This window comes from Notolepis coatsorum (assembly GCF_963971535.1).
Source record: "Notolepis coatsorum genome assembly, chromosome: 9".
Taxonomy (NCBI): domain Eukaryota; kingdom Metazoa; phylum Chordata; class Actinopteri; order Aulopiformes; family Paralepididae; genus Notolepis; species Notolepis coatsorum.
In genome coordinates, this window is record NC_140173.1 from 51,626,663 (window position 1) to 51,647,551 (window position 20,889).

At 42.5% G+C, this 20,889-nt stretch overlaps 1 protein-coding gene across 1 annotated transcript in view; it reads left to right on the forward strand.

Moving 5' to 3' along the window:
- Window positions 1–17,882, forward strand: part of ptpn20 (protein tyrosine phosphatase non-receptor type 20) — a gene marked incomplete at both ends in the record, with an annotated part of 317,069 nt that extends 299,187 nt beyond the window's left edge. Inside the window, 5 exons of the mRNA XM_084321867.1 lie at window positions 1,115–1,205; window positions 7,101–7,435; window positions 9,335–9,550; window positions 17,611–17,673; window positions 17,772–17,882. Of these exons, the coding sequence (XP_084177993.1) occupies window positions 1,115–1,205; window positions 7,101–7,435; window positions 9,335–9,550; window positions 17,611–17,673; window positions 17,772–17,882 (816 nt within the window). The remainder of the gene's footprint in view (window positions 1–1,114; window positions 1,206–7,100; window positions 7,436–9,334; window positions 9,551–17,610; window positions 17,674–17,771) is intronic.
- Between the last annotated feature and the right edge of the window lie 3,007 nt (window positions 17,883–20,889).

Here is a 20,889-nt window from a genome sequence, read left to right on the forward strand (position 1 = left end):
GCCCATGCGACGAACGATTCATTACATTCGTTTCATCGTTGCTCCACCAAGCAGCCGGTCCAACAATGAAAGCTGTTATCAGCGCGAGCCGGTCGCAGTTAGTTTGCAAGAAGCATCCAGCTGCAGACCCGCAGAGCAGCTTTCCAGGTCTGGGGACCGCACTGTGCCAGCAAAGCTGGTGGGTTCTGTGGGTCTGCAGCTGCATGCCTTCCGCAAATCCAGCAGCAAGCTCTCGCTGAGCGAAGCAACGACAACAAACGCAATGATTGTTTCGTTCATCGCATAGGCCACCCAACTCCAGCCCATCCAAATACAATTCAAATAATCAAACTGTGCCCAGAGGGAACTATTTTCACCGGACACTATGACCGGAGAGATTAAATATGTCGGACTTCAACAGATTTTGCCGGTCAAAAACCGGTAATTACCGGCTAACGGAAACGCTGCCGCGCATAGCCCATCGGTCCGCTGTCAAGCGACAAGGAAAACACACGATAGGACCGCCGTTCTGTCTGGACGTGCCGAGAAGGTTCCGGGAAGTTTCACCAGGTTGAAGTGCATATGAGCTGCTTCCGTGAATGGAAAAGAATGAGGAAGGGTGTAAGCGTGACCACTTCCTGCCTATTGTAGAGGCACGCACGGGAGTGGCGCGGTCACGTGCAGGTGGGTGCATGTGTTTAGTTTCCACAGGCACAGTAGGTGCTGGAGATTATGACATCTCAGTAGGCAGAGCGAGACGCGATTGCCAGTATGAGATATAACTGATGTTAGTGAACATAACTGATGTCAGTGAACATAACTGATGTCAGTGAACATAACTGATGTCAGTGAACATAACTGATGCTCACGGTCAAGCAGACATTAACACAATTTGCATTCTCATATACTGTATATATTATTATAATATGTCCGAAATAATTGTATGAGAAATTGGACTTGATTTAGCTTTTTAGCATGAAAAAACACAGTACGATAACACGGATTGATGATCTACAATAAGTAATCAATATGTTGTCCGGCCCTGTGGCACACCGTCAGCCTGTTTGAAGTGTATCTAGAGCGAACGAGACAACAGTTTTTCTGATGCGTTGTTGCCATGATGCTGTCGTTCCAGGCTCTGGAGCATCTGAAGCCCTCTGACAACTGTCTGGTGGGAAAAGCCCCTGAGAACAGAGAGAAGAACCGCTACCGAGACATCCTGCCCTGTGAGTCACTCAGTCCTTTAATATAGTCACACAGTCCTTTAATATAGTCACGCAGTCCTTTAATATAGTCACGCAGTCCTTTAATATATTTAATATAGTCACGCAGTCCTTTAATATAGTCACGCAGTCCTTTAATATAGTCACTCAGTCCTTTAATATAGTCACACAGTCCTTTAATATAGTCACGCAGTCCTTTAATATAGTCACGCAGTCCTTTAATATAGTCACTCAGTCCTTTAATATAGTCACTCAGTCCTTTAATATAGTCACTCAGTCCTTTAATATAGTCACGCAGTCCTTTAATATAGTCACTCAGTCTTTTAATAAAGTCACTCAGTCCTTTAATATAGTCACTCAGTCCTTTAATATAGTCACGCAGTCCTTTAATATAGTCACTCAGTCGTTTAATATAGTCACTCAGTCCTTTAAATAGTCACTCAGTCCTTTAATAAAGTCACTCAGTCCTTTAAATATAGTCACTCAGTCCTTTAATATAGTCACTCAGTCCTTTAATATAGTCACTCAGTCCTTTAATATAGTCACTCAGTCCTTTAATATAGTCACTCAGTCGTTTAATATAGTCACGCAGTCCTTTAATATAGTCACTCAGTCCTTTAATATAGTCACGCAGTCCTTTAATATAGTCACTCAGTCCTTTAATAAAGTCACTCAGTCCTTTAATATAGTCACTCAGTCCTTTAATATAGTCACGCAGTCCTTTAATATAGTCACTCAGTCCTTTAATATAGTCACTCAGTCCTTTAATATAGTCACTCAGTCCTTTAATATAGTCACTCAGTCCTTTAATATAGTCACTCAGTCCTTTAATATAGTCACGCAGTCCTTTAATATAGTCACTCAGTCGTTTAATAAAGTCACTCAGTCCTTTAAATAGTCACTCAGTCCTTTAATAAAGTCACTCAGTCCTTTAAATATAGTCACTCAGTCTTTTAAATATAGTCCTTTAGCAATTGGTTTTGATAGCTTATCAGTGAGCTGGATGCAATCCTACCTGGAGGGGAGAGAACAGATGGTAGAGGTAAACGGTACTCTATCCCCCCCCCTCACAGTGAGCTGTGGTGTTCCACAAGGAAGCATACTAGGACCGCTACTCTTCCTAATTTATGCAAATGACATGTCGTCAGCCTGTGACTGCAACTTGTTCCTGTTTGCGGACGACTCAGCCCTGCTGGTCTCTGACAAGAACAAGTTGCAGGTTGAAAAAACCCTCAGCACGGAACTAGGCAAAATCTGCAAATGGCTCGCTGATAACAAACTATCTTTACACATGGGCAAAACAGAGTCCATTCTCTTCGGTTCAAATAACAAACTCAGCAAGACCGACGGCTTCTCAGTTACAGTGGGTGACAATATTGTCACAAGGAAAGACGAAATTACCTACCTGGGTTCCATCCTAGAGGCAAATCTTTCCTGTGACAAAATGGCATCCAATGTAATAAAAAAAGTCAACCAACGAACTAGATTCTTGTACCGGATCTCCTCTCTGGTAAACAAGAATACCCTGAAGACTCTGGCAGGAGCACTCATTCAAGGGTACTACGACTATGCTTGCACCTCATGGTACCAAAGCACCTCAAAGGCGCTTAAAACAAAATTACAAACATCACAAAACAAACTGGTCAGACTACTACTTGACCTGAACCCCAGAACCCACCTCACCCCTGCCCACTTTGACAACCTAGGATGGCTTAGAGTAGACGACAGAGTACAGCAACTTGCAATGGGCCTGGTCTACAAGATACACTATACGACCGGGGTACCCATGTACATGTCAAAATACTTCCCAAAGGTCAGTGAATACCACAACCACTACACCAGAGGAAGCTCAACAAATCATGTAAAACACAGATTCGGCTCAAACAAGGGACTAAACACGTTTCGCAATTATGCCACAACAATGTGGAACGCCCTACCCAAAGCTGTAAAGGAATGTGAATCACTACCCACATTCAAAACCGCTCTTAAAGAGCACCTACGGGAGGCTGCAATTCGAAACTGGCCACCGTAAATGCCCAAAACCCCCACCACCTCCTAATAGACAGTCTCCTCCCCACCGCATGTATATATTCCCTCCCCGCCGTATGTATATTTCTCTCCCACCCACCCACCCCCTCCTAATGTACAGTCCCCTCCCCATCATATGTATATACTCTGTCAGGATCTAGGGGTAACAGTACTGTATATTTGAATACCGTTTATGTCACAAATGTATCAGTACTAAATACCTATATGTCCCTATGCCATAAATGTCATGTATGTTGTGTATGTCATAAATGTCTATATGAATTGAAAATGGGGGACCCTGATGGAAACAAGACAAACGTCTTTCTCAGGTCTGCATCCCCTTAACAATTGTATGTATTGAGCCGTACTGTATTGTACCCATTCTGTTAAATAAAGTTTTCATTCATTCATTCAGTCACTCAGTCTTTTAAATATAGTCACTCAGTCCTTTTAATATATTAATTCAGTCCTATACTTTAAATATATTCATTCAGTCCTATACTTTAAATATATTCATTCAGTCCTATACTTTAAATATATTCATTCAGTCCTATAGTCATTCAGAATCTCTTATTTTAGATTTTTTTTATTGAAATCAAATCAAATTGTGACCCTAGAATCCAAAGTCTAAACGGAACTGTGGATTCGGGCCGAAATCGTTACACCCCCTAAAACCACCACCGTGTTACGTTCTATCGGGGAGCCATTGATAAAAGTCTGTTGTTCGATCGATTGTGAGGTCACAATTAATTTAAAAGATAAATACACAGTAGCATCTTTAACTACTTTATGTCGGCAGAATCTTCCATTTCACAATCGCTTTCTCCCTCTCCCCCCAACCAGAGTGCTTCATTTAATGTTCCCTCATTTCACTTTTTATTGGTGAGACTGAGGCTGTAAAAGCTGGATACTCACAGACAGGGCATTTATAGGAGAGCGTGTTTGCGAACACTTTTCTTAGCAGGCCAATTTAACCTGGCACCTTCCTATTTACTAGGAAACTATGAAGTACATGGATATTTGCTTACCTCAACGATTTCCTTGTACCAAATTATTTCCTATCGTAGTATCAATATTTTACCAAGTGATATTACCATTTCCATCCAACTGTCATGGTACTGGTGAGAAATCAATGTGGCATGTGTTACACACACAGATATATACACACACACACACACACACACACACACACACACACATACACACACACACACACATACAGTACACATATATATTCTCTCTCTCACTCTCTCACACAGACACACACACACATATCCACAAAGAATGGATTGCACAGAGCAAGTTGCACCCTTACTTACAATTCATTATGAATTGAAAATGGGGGACCCTGATGTAAACAAGACGAAAGTCTTTCTCTGGTCTGCATCCCCTTAACTATTGTGTGTATTGAGCCGTACTGTACCCATTCTGCAATCTGTTAATACAATTTTCATTCAATCAATCACCGTGCAGATTGATTGATTGAATGAAAATTGTATTAACAGATTGCAGAATGGGTACAATACAGTATGGCTCAATACACACAATAGTTAAGGGGATGCAGACCAGAGAAAGACTTTCGTCTTGTTTACACCAGGGTCCCCCATTTTCAATTCATAATGAATTGTAAGGGTGCAACTTGCTCCGTGCAATCCATTCTTTGTGGATCTAGCCCACAGTCTCTCTCTCTCTCTCTCTCTCTCTCTCTCTCTCTCTCTCTCTCTCTCTCTCTCTCTCTCTCTCTCTCTCACACACACACAGACACAATCTCTCTTTCTCTCTCTCTTTCTCTCTCACACACAGTCTCTCTCTCTCTCTCTCTCTCTCTCTCTCTCTCTCTCTCTCTCTCTCTCTCTCTCTCTCTCTCTCTCTCGCTCTCTCTCTGAATGAATGAATGAATGAAAACTTTATTTAACAGATTGCAGAATGGGTACAATACAGTACGGCTCAATACACACAATTGTTAAGGGGATGCAGACCAGAGAAAGACGTTTGTCTTGTTTACATCAGGGTCCCCCATTTTCAATTCATAATGACATTTATGACATACACAACATACATGACATCATGACATTTATGACGTAGGGACATACATGACATACGGTAGTACTGTTACATTTGTGACATATACGATATGCAAATATACAGTACTGTTACCCAGAATCCTAACAGATAATATATACATATGATGGGGAGGAGACTGTACATTAGGAGGGGGTGGGCGGGTGGGAGAAAATATATACATATGGTGGGGAGGAGACTGTCTCACACACCCACACACAGACACACTGTCTCTATCTCTCTCTATCTCTCTCTCTCTCTCTCTCTCTCTCTCTCTCTCTCTCTCTCTCTCACACCCACTCACCCACTCTCTCTCTCTCTCTCTCTCTCACACACACACACACACACAGACACACACTCTCCTCTCCCCCTCTCTCTCTCTCTCTCTCTCTCTCTCAGACACACACTCTCCTCTCACTCTCTCTCTCTCTCTCTCTCTCACACACACACACACACACACACACACACACACACACACACACACACACACACACACACACACACACACACACACACACACACACACACACACACACACACACACTAGTATTTTGTGAAAGTGTCTTGTTTGTTGGTAATCCTGGTGTTTCTATCCATAACTTTTGTTTTTTACTGTTGTATTTATTGTTACATGTAACGTTTCTGGTCTGTGGTGGTGGTTGGTGGTGGTGGTGGATCTGTCCTTCATCAGTCTACCCCCCCCTCCTCCTCCTCCTCCTCCTCCTCCTCACCCATCTGTACTGGGCTGGTTTGTTCTCCCTCCCGCTGGAGCCCAGAGTGAAGCTCATTTTGTTTACAAGTAGTGTTTACTGTACTGTGGGACGGCACGCTCGCAGCAAGACAACAAGGTAGGCATTGTTTGCCCGTGAGGTTCGTCTGCCATCAACAAGGATAATGAATGCATTTCCAAACCCCTTGAAGCAGAAGAAAGCTCCGTAATATCTGTTTTGTTGAGAAAATAAAACATATTTACTACATTTAGTAGCTCAATTTGTTAACGTACACACATACCCACGCACGCACTAGAGTGCACACACACACACACACACACACACACACACACACACACACACACACATACACAAACCCACACACACACACACACACACACACACACACACACACACACACACACACACACACACACACACACACACACACACACACCGAAACTGAATTCTACTTACATAACTTAGGTTAAAAGATTTCGTGGTGTTATAGACATTTTAATAAGCTAATAAGCACGAATAAGTCTGGCAGTGTGAACGTAGCCTAACAGCATTGTCTCTATCACATCACTTTTGCCAGGACGGCACAGTGGTTAGCACTGCTGCCTCACAGCAAGAAGGTCCTGGGTTCGAACCCCAGCAGGGGGCCTTTCTGTGTGGAGTTTGCATGTTCTCCCTGTGTTCGCGTGGGTTTCCTCCAGTTTCCTCCCACACCATAAAGACATGCATGGTAGGCAGTGACTACAGATGGAAACGAGCTCATTAGCTAATTCTGGCACATTTACATTGATGTGGAAACTGAAGATGTTGATTAATGTGCACTGTCCCTGGGTAAAAAATAAATAGATCAACTTAAACTTAAAACTAATAAAACTAAACAGCAGGATCGTGCTAGTTGTTTGGCCCTTTTCTTTGATGTGCCTGCAATTTTCAAGCCACTAACCGCAAGTCTATGGACACACACACACAGTCCAAACATTTACATTCAGCACATCCACATGAATGCTCTTCTTCCTTGCTCCCGCTCTCTCCTCACTAACCCTCCCTCTCTCCCTCTCCCTCTCTCCCTCTCCCCCGACAGACGACAAAACCCGCGTGCCCGTCGGTGAGAACCAGGACTACATCAACGCCAGCTACGTCCGCATGCGGGTCGGCACCGAGGACTTCTCCTACATCTCCTGCCAGGGACCCCTCCCCTCCACCGTGCCGGCCTTCTGGCAGATGGTGTGGGAGAGCAAGTCCGACGTGATCGCCATGATGACCCAGGAGGTGGAGCGGGGACGGGTCAAGTGTCACCGGTACTGGCCGGAGAGGCTGAGCGCGCCCCTGGACACCGGCAGGTACCAGCTCAAGCTGGAGAACCACCAGAACCTGGACTACTTCCACATCAAGGTCATCCGCATGGTGGAGACGGAGGTGAGTCAGCGAGCAAAGTCGGGTTTTGGTGTTTTTTCTTCTTCTCTTTTCTTGTTTCTCCTGTGACACGGGACGTTTACCAGTTGCTCTGTGTGTGTGCGCCGGGTGGGTTTCATGCCCTCTGGGCCCTGTGAAAAACCCATTCAGGACCAATTGTATGGTTTCAAAAGTGCATGTTTGGCAATGGAGAAAACCGGCCAGTCTTTCCTCAGTTTAATGAGAAGTGGGCTATAGGCAGCATGCATTTCAGTCAGGAACACTCGTGTCATAGAGATTAAGCCATTTATTGCAACAAATGTTTATACAGTTGTACTTGGCGGACCGGGCCCTGCTCTCAAGGTGCTCGCAGCGCACGCTCACGCAAGCATGATACCGATTTGGCTGAAGGCACAACACAAATAATAACCCCACCCCCACCACCACCACCACCAGCAGCACCACTGTTGTGGCAGTTTGCTTACATGGAGGGAATGTGTACAGGTAGAAATACAAGGTTTTCTTGTCATAAATAAGATGATACATTGAATATTCCATGGACAAAACTGAAAGAAAGAGGTTTGGCCAAGATGTTTGCTTCAACTGAGTTGTTACTTGAATGATGGTTTTGTATGCTACCAGAACTACCACTGTATACTACCACTACTACCATAGTGTCTTTATACCTGTATCACACTGACTGTACATATTAGTACTACATAAATACTACATTAATACTACAACACTGAACATACATCTGGGAGCGACAGTGGCTCGGGAGGTAGAGCAGTCGTCTGGCAATCCGGAGGTTCCCGCTTCGAGAGGCTCCCGGGCAGCGTGTCGAAGTGTCCTTGAGCAAGATACTTAACCCTGATGAACAGGTTGGCACCCTGCATGGTTGCCTCCGCCGTCGGTGTGTGAATGTGTGAGTGAATGGGTAAAATGTGAGGAACAAATTGTAAAGCGCTTTGGATAAAAGTGCTATTTAAATGCAGCCATTTACCATTTAACCATTGAGTTATCTTTAGTACATCTGATTAGCACTATAGTCAGTAGTGCTAATTTATATATTTTATATCCAGTTTAATCTCCTGTACATTGTATATTACTATTGCACTTTACTGTTACATTTACACTCTGGTTGGATGCCAAACCTCTTTTCGTTGTACTGTATTTGTGCTGTATAATAATAATAATAATAATAATAATAATAATAATAATAATAATAATAATAAAACATTTAATTTGTATTGCACTTTTTGTTCGCTGGGATCCCAAAGTGCTACAGGGTTAAAACATAGTTAAACATTTTTATAATTATTAGTAAAAAAAAAATTATAATACAGAATAAAAATAAGATAAAAATAGAACATAGTTAAAAACATAGTATAAACAGAAAATTAAAAACAACAGCACAAGAAATGAAATAATAATATCACAAAAAAAAGAGCTAACAGTCAAAGACCTTTTTAAACAGATAGGTTTTCAGGCCTGCTTTAAAAGAGTCCAGGCTCTGTGGTGCCCTCAGCTGGATGGGGAGGCTGTTCCACAGGCGTGGTGCAGCCAAGCAGAAGGCTTGGTCACCCATGGTGCAGAGCCGGGTACTGGGGACCCGAAGGAGCAGGCTACCTGCAGATCTGAGGGTACGGGTGGAGGATTGTGGAGTGATGAGTTCCTGAAGGTAGAGGGGTGCGTGTCCGTTTATGCAGTTATGGGTGAGCAGCAGGATTTTGTAATTGATCCGGGATGAGACGGGGAGCCAGTGTAGTGAGTGGAGGATGTATGACGACAATACATTTGAATCTAATCTAATCTAATCTATAGCGCAGTGACTACACACTGCCAGGGTTAGAGGTCGGCCACCAAATGGCCCACAGTCAGTTACATAACCGGGACATTCTTCAACTCTTTTGTCCTTTCCAGACCGGCGAGACCCACTTTGTGCGTCATCTGAAGTTCACGCGCTGGCCTGACCACGGCGTGCCGCGCTGCTCGGAGCAGTTGGTACGCTTCATCCGCTACCTGCGTGCCGTGCACCACAAGGGCCCCGTCACCGTGCACTGCAGCGCTGGCATCGGGCGCACCGGGGTGCTCATCTGCACCGACATCATCCTCAGCCTCGTGGAGAACGACCTGCCTGTGAGTGGGCGGCCATGTTGTTTAACCCTTTCACTACTATACCACACTACTACCAAATGGTTAACCCTTTCACTGCGACGATACAGAAGGTTAACCCTTCCACTGCCACGTGACAACGGATTAACCCTTTCACTGCCACACTACAGAAGGTTAACCGTTTCACTGCCACACGACAAAGGGTTAACCCTTTCACTACCACACTCGCGACAAAGGGTTAACCCTTTCACTGCCACACTACAGAATGTTAACCCTTTCACTGCCACATGACAAAGGGTTAACCCTTTCACTACCACACTACAGAAGGTTAACCCTTTCACTACCACACTACAGAAGGTTAACCCTTTCACTGCCACACGACAAAGGGTTAACCCTTTCACTACCACACTGCAGAAGGTTAACCCTTTCACTGCGACAATACAGAAGGTTAACACTTTCACTGCCACACGACAAAGGGTTAACCCTTTCACTACCACACTACAGCCGGTTAACCATTTCACTACCACACTACAGAAGGTTAACCCTTTCACTGCCACACTACATAAGGTTAACCCTTTCACTGCGACACTACAGAAGGTTAACCCTTTCACTGCCACACGACAAAGGGTTAACCCTTTCACTACCACACTACAGATGATTAACCCTTTCACTACCACACTACAGAAGGCTAACAGTTAAAAGAACATGTATTATCTCGGGCGGCTGGGTGGTGCAGCGGACATTGCGCTCGTCACCAACGCAACATACACCGGGTTCGACTCCGGCTGTCGGCGTTGCCTCTGGCTTGGGCCAGCCGTCATACTAACTCAATTGGCAGAGTTAGCGGGTGGAAGTCGATGGGTGGTAATCTGGACGTTGTGGACAGCGACTCCTACAGGTCGGTTGGGGACACCTGCACAGCAGAGACAGGAAATGGCGGGGGTAGTGTGAGCCTCCCACACGTTACACCTCGCCAATGAGAGTCCGCGTTGGCAGGTGAAAAGATGTGACAGGCTGCCTCCTCGTGTACCGGAGGGGACACGTGATGCAAGGCTTCTATCCTCCCTACAACCGGACAGTGGGGGGCATATGCGAGCAACGTTCACGACAGGGGAGAGGTGAATTGGCACAGTGGAATTAGGATGGGAGAAAAATAGAAAGAGAGGAGAAAAAGTGGATACAAAAAAAGAACATGTATTATCTCTGTGCCCCGAGGCAAAGTTGGTGTTTTTCAACGTTTGATGAAGGTCCTAAGCGACCCGAAACGTCACAATCTTAACCAGAATAAATTAGACATTTCAATGGATAGAGTGCAAGGCAATTGAGTAAACGTTTTGTGAGCATAAATCACTCACACAAAACTTTGGGAAATACCTGTACCCTTATTTGCAATCTTTATATATATCCCAAAATGTTGTGTTCCTTTAAAAAGCTAGCAATCAGATAATTGATTGGATGTAAAGTCGGGGACTTTTCCGTAGACAATAAACAAGGGCTTCTGTGGCCTCATGGAATGTTTGTGTGAGTAACCAAATAATGTTTAAGTCCTGGTTCAGACCTGTTAGCAGCACTAGAATATAAACCTCATCTGGGTTCGAGAACGTAATGTCTCCACATACAGTACAGTAACGCCCCATTCATTGTCTGCGCAGAATTATTTTTATTTGCTCAAATATCATTTCTGTGGGCAAAAAGCGAGAATTAGATGGCCTAGGGCAAATTAAAGGAAGGTTAGATGGGTTTAAAGGAACAGTGGTGAATAAATGAGAGAAGATGGGAAGATGTGAGACATTATCTATGAATATGGTGCTGAAAGATTTGGATTAATTGATAGAAAGAGGGCGGAGAGCCAGTTACCGTAGGTCCAGACGGCAGAGAGAAATGGAGAAATTAGTGAAGGAGAGGAGACGGCTAAGAAAGCAGTGAAGAAAGGCAGTGGATGAGAGAGAGCAGGGAATTTGTGTTTTAAAGAAAGAGCTAAGAAGTCAGTTAGCAGAACTCTGGATGGCAGAACAACTTAGGAGGAAGAGAAAGAAGGAGAGAGTCAGGACAGCATTTTATAGGGATCAATTTCAATTTGTTAAAGGAATGTTCAGCCAAGGAGAGAGAGGGCAACTCAAAGTGCCAACGCAAGAGGTAGAGGAATATTTTAAAAAGACTTACTCAGATACAGGAAGCAATAGAGAAATGGGTGGAAGGAAGGTGGAAGGAAGTGGAAGCTGTAGTGAGGCGTGCTAAGGCTTCTTCAACCCCAGGGCCGAATGGAGTCTCCTACCGGGTTTATAAAAGTGTGCCTGGTTATTGTGGAGGTAATTGAGAGTAGTATGGGATAAACGGGTCATACCAAGAGCTTGGTGTAGAACAGGGGGAATCCTAATGCCCAAGGAGAAAGAGTTCTCGGTTTTAAACCAGTTTCGGACTTTATCCCTCCTGAATGTAGAAGGTAAGATTTTCTTTAATAGATACCACAGTGCAGAACGCAGAAATTCCAGGTATTGCAGTGTACATAGAACACACTAGCATGATATGGCACCAGATGCAGTCAGCCGAGATAGAGAAAGGAGATTTGTTGTTTCTAACCCTGGAAAATGCTTTTGGTTCGGTACCACATAGCCTTATTTGGAGTTTCTTTTTGCTTAAGCTGCTGATTTATTTTGGTTTGTTTAGAGTGTCAGGGGTGATGGTAAACTTGGTGAAAGCATACTTCCAAGATATTAAGAATGTGTTTTATTACTATAGATTTTACAACAGCATGGCAGAGATTAGATAATAGGCATGGCAGGGTGTACTATTTCCCCATTAGCGTTCACAATGGCGATGGAAGTAATTATTAGAGCGTCAAGGTGGGCGGTAGGTGACAGGAGACGGCAGGGCGGGCTGCGCCTCCCACCAATTAGAGCTTACATGGATGACATGACATTAGAGACCATGACTTGTACAAAGGTTACTAGAGAAGTTACATGAGAATTAAGCCCAGTAAGTCGAGAAGCATTTCATTGACCAGAGGGAAGGTAATGGAGAAAATGTTTTCCATAGATGAGGAGGAATTCCATCTATAATGGACAACCCAGTGAAACGTTTGGGTAGTTGGTATAATAGGGAGTTGAATGACAGGGAACAGCTTGAAGAACTTAGGAAAGACGTTTGATTGATTGATTGAAAAGTTTATTAACAGATTGCAGAATGGGTACAGTACAGTACAGCTCAATACATACAATTGTTAAGGGGATGCAGACCAGAGAAAGACTTTCGTCTTGTTTACATCAGGGTCCCCCATTTTCAATTCATCATAACATATATGACATACATGACATACAGATAGACAGTACTGCTACATCTATACATTTATGACATATCAGATGTGCAAATACAGTACTGTTTGTGATACAAAAGTGTCCAGAAAAGGAGTGTATATACATTTGGCGTAGAAACTGTACATTGGAGGAGGTTGGATGGGTGGGGTGGGGTTGGGTGGGTTGGGTGAGGGCTGTACATTGGAGGTGGGGGGGGGGGGGTTGGGTAGGGGACACACACACATTTTACACTGTACATTGGAATACTGACAAAGCCTTACTTGGTCATTTACTGTACAACTAGGTTAGGACATTTGTAGGGGCCAGTTTCGAATTGCAGTCTCACGTAGGTGTTTTTTGAGAGTGTTTTTGAAAGTGGGTAGTGATTCACATTCCTTTACAGTTGTTGTGGGGATAGGAAGAATAGAGAAGTCAGGGCTTCCAGGCCAGTTAACGTTGTGGTGTTTGTAGTTTGGTTTATTTACTAAGTTGATGTGGCCGTTATCAGTATGAGAGCTGAGAGGTGCCAATATCAAAGCTGGAAAGGCTTGAGAGATTGGTTCATTTGTATATTAGGAATTGGCTAGGAGTTTGTTGGTGTCTTAGTAGTCTGGCATTGTATGGAAAGGCATTCTCCAGCTACCAGTAACTAGTCTAACAGAGGAGTTTAAAGTGTGTGTGAAGGTGAGAACAGAGTTGTTGCTATCAAGGAGCAAAGATACATTAGTTAGTAACTTGGTCCCAAATCCAACGGGATTAGAGGGAGGAAATGGAAGCCACAGACAGGCAGTACAGGAAGCAGAGACAGCTTGTAGGTACAGTAAGGTGCAACAAGGCCGGGGGGGTTCAGCTCAGGGAAACCAGCGTGGAGCAGGTACAGCGGTGACAGTGGATGAACTAGAAAAGTGTAGAGAAGACGATGCTTTGCTGGAGGGACCTGTGGAGTATGCAGGAAAATCGTATACAATTCCTGATAGGGGCTACTTATGATATGCTGCCATCACCACAGAATCTAAAACAATGGGTAGATGGGGACCCATTGTATCCACTGTGTTCAGAGACAGCGACTAAAGCATATTATGTCAGGCTGTAAAACGAGTTTTTCTCAAGGTCTGTACACATAACCAGGTTTTGATGAGCTTAGCGGCAGGAGGTTCTGCATTTGGGTACCATGGGCAGTGAGAGCTAGTAGGGAGGGGTGGTGATGGGGTACGGGAGCTTCCCGAGGTGTTATGGGCCTAACTTAACAAAACACCAGTGAAGGGAGGTGCCCACTTGATATTCTTGGTGATATACTGGCTCTCGCTGCCTATCTATCTACACTTGATAAACCTGGTGATATGCTGACCCTCATTGCCTATCTATCTACACGTTGGGTTTAAGTTTATTTGGACCCCCATTACATTTACATTTTGTCATTTAGCTGACACTTTTATCCAAAGCAACTTACAAGTTCTGTACGACAAGTCAGCAGGAAGGGTACAACTCTTTCAGTTGAGTAACATTGTTCATCAATAGTGCTGAAACAGGGCGGCTGAGTGGCGCAGTGGGCAAGGCGCTCGCCACTAACGCAGGAGATGCTGGTATCGAGCCCAGCTCTTTGCGTTGCTACCGGCTTGGCCGGCCGTCATACTAACACAATTGGCAGTGTTAGAGGGTGGAAAAGCCGGTGGGTGGGGATTGGACGTTGTGGACAGCGACTCCTACAGGTCGGTTGGGTGACGTCGGTGCGGCGGAAACAGGAAGTATCTGGGGCAGCGTGAGCCTCCCACGCGTTACTCCTCGCCACTGAGAGTTTGAGCTGCTGCGGTAAAAAGATGTGACAGGCTGCCTCCTCGTGTACCGGAGGGGACACGTGATGCAAGGCTTCTATCCTCACTACAGCCGACCAGTGGGAGGCATAGTCTAGCAACGTTCAAGACAGGGGAGGGAAGAATTGGAAATATGAAATTGGGATGGGAGAAAAATAGAAAAATGGGGAGAAAAAGTGGATACAAAAAAAATAGTGCTGAAACTTGGGCGCTGCAGTGTTGAGTGCATAGACATAAGACATAATATTATTACTATAGTAGGAGGAGTGCATGGTAGTATAGGACAGTAAGAAGGTTAGGTTAGTGCTATGGCTATTCTTCCTGGGATCCACAACACATAATACAGTTACAGACATACAGACAAATTAAAGACAACAAGACATGCTCCTAATCAACTCATAATACAATACAGTATTATATACAATTTAGCTTTTTCATACATTATCTAAGTTTATATCAACCAATTATTCAATGTTCTAATAATATATCCATATCAGACACATACATTTAATTTACATATATCCTTATCTCCTTATCAGACACATACATTTACGTACACACCTTTAATATCCATTAGGGAATGTAAATTTCTCTGGTTGAACATTTTGTTTGACCAAGATCCTGAAACAACCTTTACTATTCTCCTGCGTAACATGTCTGGGAGTTCCATTCCTGCATACCACGGAACATGACAGTTCGCTTCATTGCATTCAACCATACTTTTGGATGTGTAAAACCTTGTGCAGGAGCATGTCTGGTGGAATGGTTGTGTCTGTCAAGACTTATAATAATAATAACTTTATTTTGTATAGCACTTTTCATACAGAAGTTGCAGTTCAAGGGGTGGCTGGGTGGCGCAGCGGACATTGCGCTCGTCACCAACGCAAGAGACATTGGGCCAGCCGTCATACTAACTCAATTGGCAGAGTTAGCGGGTGGAAGTCGATGGGTGGTAATCTGGACGTTGTGGACAGCGACTCCTACAGGTCGGTTGGGGACGCCTGCACAGCAGAGACAGGAAATGGCGGGGGTAGTGTGAGCCTCCCACGCGTTACACCTCGCCAATGAGAGTCCGCGCTGGCAGGTGAAAAGATGTGACAGGCTGCCTCCTCGTGTATCGGAGGGGACACGTGATGCAAGGCTTCTATCCTCTCTACGACCGGCCAGTGGGGGGCATATGCGAGCCACGTTCAAGACAGGGGAGGGGATAATTGGCACAGCTGGTAATTGGGATGGGAGAAAAATAGAAAAAGAGGAGAAAAAGTGGATACAAAAAAAAAGAAGTTGCAGTTCAAAGTGCTTCACAACAGTGAAAAATACAGGCATAAGCGAGCATAAAAAAGATAGAGAGGTAGCACGGTAAGGTGAATCACAGTGTTTCACATTAGGATCTAGCATCCCAATAGGCCTCTCTGTTTACAGTTTCATTCAGTAATACAAATAATAAAAATAAAATAGACGGAGTAAAATAGTTTTAAAATAGGCAAAAAATTATAAAATAGAACGGACATACAACAGGGTATTTAACATACAACAGAGCAGTGCATCAGTAAAAAGTGTGTTAAAATAGTTCAATAAAAATACAACAGAGCATCGCTCTTAATACTTTGAGTTTTTTTACAAAGTTCTAACATACAACAGAGCAGTGCATCGCTCTTAACACTTTGAGTTTCTTTACAAAGTACAGTTCTAAATGACCTTATAGAACAATAGAGCCGTGCGTCGCTCACAACTTAACAACAGACTTATAGATTAATTGTTATACAGAATTGAGGGGATCTAATGGTGTCCATTATGGGCCATGTGGTTAACATCAGCATTGTCAATACCTGGAGCTCACATCAAAGGGGCACAGGGTCTGTGGAAGTTGGCGAGGCTGTTTGGGGGCCATGATGGGCCATGTAATACATTTGTAGTGTGTTGTTCCATTGTATAATTATTTATAGGCATGTTTCTTTCTTTTGGCAATGGGATTGGGTTTCTTATCCTTATCATTAGGGCACACGTATCTTGTGTTTTATTATGAATTCTCCAAGGAACACTCCACCAAGAAAATAAAGCAAATGTATTGTGCCCATAATCTCACACATATCACGAAACGATAAAAACTTCAATAGTTAAGAGGTGTGATGTCATTACTATATGACGCACATTATTCCAGGATGTAATAAATACGGCTCAGTGAAATGATGACAATGAAAGACATATGTATCGAGACATTTGCATATGCCTTTCTAGGAGCTGTTAGTCATTCACTAAGGCCTTGATATTTGTCATTTTCATCATTTCACTGTATTTATTACTTCCTGGGATCATACATCATAATGACATCACACATCTTAATGCTTAAACTCAATAACTTTGTACCGTTTATAGTTTTCTGCATATGTGTGAGATTATGGGCGTAATAAATTAGCTTTCTTTTTGTTTTGGTAGTTACTGTATTATCATACATGTTGTGCTCCTTAGTGTCGTAGCGGCTTAAAGGAACAGGCCAACATCATGGGAAATGAGATTACCCTTTTCACCAGAGTCAGACAAGAAGATGGATACCAATGTCCTCTCTGTGCGTTGAGTAGAAAGCTATCCGGCTGCAAGCTAGCCTAGTTTAGCACAAATTAATGGGAGCGGATATGGACCACTAGCCTAGCTTAAAACTCCGGGAGAGGTGTTTTTGGCCAACAGCTAGGCTAGCTTGTAGCCGGATTGCTTTTTACTGAACGCACAGAGAGGAAATCTGTCTTCTTGTCTGACTCTATAACAATAATGTTGGCCTGTTCCTTTAATGGGCTTAAGTCACATGATTTCAAAACCATCTATTGTCACATCTCTTCTGTCTCTCGCTCATCTTTCCTATGGCGACTCGTAAAATGCCTAAACCAGTTGTATGATCTTTAACTTTTCTGCTACGGTTCTAGCATGAATAGCATTGTCGTCATCCACATACTGTATTGAAGCCTGATCTCCCGCCTGTTCCCAGATCAACGTGAGTGACGTGGTGAAGGAGATGAGGCTCCAGCGGTACGGGATGATTCGGAATAAGGTCAGTAAACAAACACAACGATCCAAAGTTCAAAGTTCAGGCTTTAAAAGGTGACATTTCCCAAACGCTAGACGTGCCCTTTGTCTCTTTGGTTACAGGAGCAGTACCTCTTCTGCTACAAAGTCTGGCTGGAGGTTTTACAAGGCATCTTAGAGCTCCACGGCAACCAATGGCAACCCGACAGTCCTAGAGACCACAAGATAGTTTGACTCTTTCCAAACTCGATTCCCTGAAACACAGACTATTGTCTCACCTTGTACAGTCTATTGCAACATTGATTTGTAACGTTTTTATCATTGACTGTGTATGTTTTTAGTTGACTACTTAGTATGAACACTGTACTTCTTTTTCTGTTTTGATATTTTTGCGCCGAGGCCTGTCTTTTAGCTATGAACACAAAGAGGGCGAACGTCAACTTTCTATTCATTGTTTCTCATATTCGTTGTGTGGTGATTATGTTCATAATAATATAATAATATGTTCATAAGTCTACTTAGATCACTGAGTTCATCGCCTTTTCAGGCTTAGTGACTTGCCTTCTGTGTCTAGCGTTCTGTTTTATTATTCCTTCTCGTTTGTTTTTTTTAGTTATATGTATGTTACCGTTCTTTTAATTAACTAAATGTGTTTATTTTTTAAGCAAACATTATTGCACGGCATTGGAAATACCCGGTAATAACCTGAAAACATATTTACCAGGAGATCTTTCCACCCGGCAATAATATCACTTAGTCATCAGAGTACACAAGTGTAAGGTGTATCGTACCAAAGTGTATCACTTGATGAGCAGAACATTGACGAAGCATCGTGTTACCATGTCATGAAGATAAGTGCATTTGCATTCCGAAGATGAAGGGCATTAGCTAAAGGACATTGTTGTTTATTTTTCTGTCGATCACCTACAGCAAGGAAGGGAAAAGAAACAAGTGCCTTGGAAAGACTCTCTTCTCCACAGCAAACCCTTTTCCCTCCAGCCGCTAAAGGGTTGGGGGCCAAGGAGCGCGGAGTTGATTTGGGATTTACGCAATGATGGTTGGATTATTACATTATTATCGGCTAATGCCGACGTCTGTTTATGTTCAGATATTATAAGAGCTGAAGTTTTTTTGTTTTTGTTGTTGACCAAAATAAGATGATTTTTTGTTAAGAGCGTGGACGTTAGCAGATGGTAGGCTGCAAATAGTGGGAATGGAAGGTTTGTCGACCCCCTTGTGATTGTTTTGTCTGTTTGGACCGTTTTGAAAAAAAATAATTGTCATGCAAATCGTTCCTAATGTCCACATGCTGACAACGATTGAGGATGTTGTAGTTTAACAAATTATACAATTCAGCAAAATGTGGTCTAATATTTTATCAACAGGGATTCATTAACTTTGTCTACACCATATCTTGACAATCTCTATCTTGTTTGAATAGCAAAAAAACGAAAAGATCTTTAATTTTCTGGAGCGTATATATATATATATATATATATATACAAAATGGGACAAAACCCCAAAACTATCAAGGGGTTCACATACTTTTCATTGTCCGTGAAGATGTATCCGATGTACAGACAGGACAGAGCTGCTTATTTCACTGAAACCAACAGATTTCCAGCTGTTGGTTTCAACCTCAGCCTTTAGATGTAACCGCTTATAGACCTATAGACTTATATACCTATAGAGCTGCTACCACCTCTGCTGCTATTGCAATGCATGCACTCTCCAAGCATCTTGAGCCATGGAATCTCTTTTCTAAATGATTGTAGACGACATCCCATAATAGGTCATGATCAAGCTGTGGAATGTAATAAAGCAATACTCTCCACGAGGAGGGATCTCAGAACGTTAGCCATTAGTGACATGCTCATAACCGGAATTGAAGAGTTTCCTTTCAAAGTGATTGATTGTTCACTGTTTGAAAAAGCAACTCTTGCTTCGTACAGAATGACTGCGATGTCGAAACAAACTCTAGTATGGACTTTACTATTAAACAAGCAATCTTGAGACCCTTGCTTGCAAAATAGTGGCCTAACATTGACGACATCGCTTAACTTTCAACTCGATTCAAAATGTAAACAGAAGTGGCAGTTTATCAGCTGGTGATAGCGCTTTCATTCTTAATTATTTGTTAATAGTTAATAGTTTTAATGAGTCAATATTTGAATTTTGAAAGAAAATCCACCTCCTGATTGAATTCAATTGAAAGTGAATTGACCTATATCAAGCTCCGCCCCTTTTCTTGATCCTCCAATCGCAGTTGTTGCTTCCCTCAAAGCAACAGATGTGATTGGAGGATCAAGAACAGAGGGTGGGTTTGAGATAGGTCAATCCACTTGCAATTGACCTCAATCATGATCTGTAGTCTTGGTTTTGATTGTAGTTGTGATTGGTGTATTTCAGAGTTCATAGTTTCTCCAAAATGGCTGTATGTTTTGGAATGAATGAAACCCTTCAGTTCTGTTGACGACATGTTAGCTGTAGGCCCATGTGTATGAAACATCATCAGTAACACTTTACTTATAGCCAAGGTTATTATAGTTAACTAAAACTAAATTAAATACTAAAACTAGGTGTGAAAAAAACACTGAAGAAAAAAAACAAAGTGAAACTATATTGTGTACTACTAAAATAAATATAAATAAATAATTACTTTAGTTTTAGTTTTTGTACATTTGGTCAAATTTGTCAACGCCACAAGCATGCACAGGCATTGGTGCATAATGTTCATTGAGACTGAGATGATGTCTACATGACTGCGAATCAATTGCCTTCACAAAGTGTAGGCAACACAATACCTTCTGAACTTCTTAAATCGTGCCCCTCAAATATCCCCCATATTATAATATAAAAAAGTAAAAATAATAATAATAATAAAATTTAATAATAATAATAATAATAATAATAATACTTAAACTAATAAAAACGAAATAAAAAAAATTGGTAAACAATAAAAATGTAAAACTAACAAACCCACTCTGGAAACTAACTGAAACCAAACTGAATTGAAAACAAAGGTTTAATATTTTTTTTTAAATATAAAAAATTCTAAACTATAATAACCCTGCTCATAGCATACATCTATTATAAGTATTATAAAGACATTTAGTTATTTCGTGTAATGTATTATAAGTGGTTATTAACACATATACTAGCCTATAATGCCCTACATAAATAACCAGACTACATTGCAGTTCTGTGTCTGTTTCCAAATCACCACATGCAAAGAGACACA